General features: G+C 33.7%; 1 protein-coding gene across 1 annotated transcript; it reads left to right on the forward strand.

Annotated features, from left to right (window-relative positions):
• Window positions 1-381, forward strand: LOC140938073 (uncharacterized). Its single transcript, XM_073387614.1, has one exon. The coding sequence runs from the start codon at window positions 1-3 to the stop codon at window positions 379-381; it is 381 nt and encodes a 126-aa protein (XP_073243715.1).
• The last annotated feature ends 2,073 nt before the right edge of the window (window positions 382-2,454 follow it).

Consider the following 2,454-nt stretch of genomic DNA (forward strand, 5'->3'; position numbering starts at 1 on the left):
ATGACTCCTGTTGAAGCGAGTAAAAAGAAGAATGAAAGTAAAGTTTGGTCTAATTTGTACGGTGATTTGATTTACTCGAAACCTGGTAAACCAGCGTTTACAACTGGAGATAAAGTTAGAATTTCAAAGTATAAGAGACAAGTATTTGATAAAGGTTACACACCAAACTGGACAGAGGAGATATTTGTGATTGATAAATTTTTACCAACAAAACCTGTTACATATAGCATTGTTGATTTAATGGGAGAATCAATTAAGGCTTCTTTTTACGAGCAAGAATTACAGAAAGCAAAACAGCAGACATTTAGAATAGAAAAAGTTATCAGACGAGATAATAAGAAGAAAATGGCATTAGTAAAATGGAGTGGTTATCCTAATTAATTTAACTCACGGGTGAGTTTTAAGGATTTGGTTGATTTTTAATACAAATGATGTATTAAAAATAAATCCTAATAGTTTTACCTGGTCGCTTCGCTCACTCATTCTCCTCTTTATCAGAGATAACTAGATCTTCAATATTATCAACCTCACTTTGCTCCGCATTCTCAGTATCACTCTCAGCTTCGCTGTCACTTTCATTAATTGCTAGTAAGGATTCACGTGGTTTCAGTGGTTTGACATAGCACTCATGCACTTTGATCTGGAGAGATACAACAGTTTTACTTATGTAAATCCCCTCTATTATCAACGCCATTTTTACATGACAGTACTAGTCAAGATATTTAAAAGGATTTAATTCCTTATTTCCCTTTGTCTTAAACAGAGAAAGAATCTTCTTTGATTTCTCAGAGTAATTAAGTTTAGCATAAAGCACTGGAGCAGCTGAGGTATCTCTCTTAGTTTTCTTTTTTCCTTTCTTGTCTGTGCACTCAACCTGTTTGTAGTAGAATGGCGAAGACATAGATGATGCTAGATCCGCGCCGAATTCACTTTCTAGATGAAGTCTACATATTCGCATAACATTGTTTATAACATCAAAAAATGCTTTTTCTTGTGTGTTTGGCTCGCTATCTTTACTCCAGAGGCAAGCCCGAATACTATATCCAACTAACTTACCTGTTTCTTGAGATCTCTTTTCATTGACACCAAAAGAGAAAAGAAATGGTGACTCAATTACCAAAGCTCCTTTCTTGCCAGATGGGTATAAAGTTTCGATGGGAATGCGTTTATACTTAATTTTAGAATCCTTGACTTTGTATTCCTTTGCTTCTTTAAAGATAATTTTGTCGGCTGTTAGATCTTCGTAACTTGTGATTTGCATTTTATTATTATTTAGATTATCTTTAAACTGGTATTCAAAAGGAAATACTAGATTACTTTTTATGAATTTGGTTTTCATATTTAAATTATTTCTTATTCTCTTTAAATTACTTTATTTTCTTCCTCTCTTCTTCTTTGATTTCAGCTATTTGCTCTTCATCATAAAGATATTCGATTATTCTTTCTTTTGTTTTAATATCTAATTCCCTATCATTCCCAATAGCTTTGATAACATCAGCTATATGTCTCTTTGCATCGTCAACCATTTCACGTAACCAAACATGCATATAATGGATACCATATAGGTCCTCTTTAAAAGGAAAATTAGGATTTGTCGTTATAAAACCCATGTTAGCAAAAATAAAATAATACCTAGATAATCTTTTTACAAGTCTTAACTTATTTTCTTCATTACTATCTCTTAATTTTTTTATTATTTCACTTATATTTTTTCTTCGAGATTTCTCAATAACTCCACACTCAATCTTACAACCTTTCTCCCCTAGTTTTTTAAATACCTCAAAAACCTGATCCATTTTTCTATCTAATTTCTATTACTTAAACCAAAAAGTATTTCATAATTACATAAGAGTAGTTATAATGGAATGATTTCCATATAAACTCAAACCATATCAAATTCTCTGATTAATTTCCCTTTTGAGAAAAAACTCGTTCGATTTTTGACGGAACGTTTTTGAACTGAGCGACAGCGAGTGAAGCCGAGGGAAGCGAATGGAGTGCAACGAGCGAGCGAAGCGAATGGAGCGACCGACGGCGAACGAGCTGACGGAGCGAAGTTCAAAAAAATGACGGAAATAATCGGAACGAGTTTTTCGAGAAAGAGGAAAATTAGACGGGGAAAATGATAGGGTTTGAGCTGAGGTGGAAAGCATCCTATTATAACTACTTATTATACCCCTCAGCTCTCTTCAATTAACGCCGCCTCCCCCCCCACCCCCCCCCCCCCGCCTAATGTACGCCCTTCCTTTTTTTTGTTTTTTTTGTTTTTTTTTCCTTTATTTTTTTGCACAAGCACTACTACATCTATACCAATAAAATACTACTACAAGTACACAAAATACACTTCCTACTATACATAAATAATGGCTGACACAAAGACTGTTTAGGTACAATTACTACTATAAAATAGGACATAAGTTTTTTTTGCATTCTAATTCTCACTAACACGGCAGA

Source organism: Porites lutea, chromosome 5 (genome assembly GCF_958299795.1).
Source record: "Porites lutea chromosome 5, jaPorLute2.1, whole genome shotgun sequence".
NCBI classification, from domain to species: Eukaryota; Metazoa; Cnidaria; class Anthozoa; order Scleractinia; family Poritidae; genus Porites; species Porites lutea.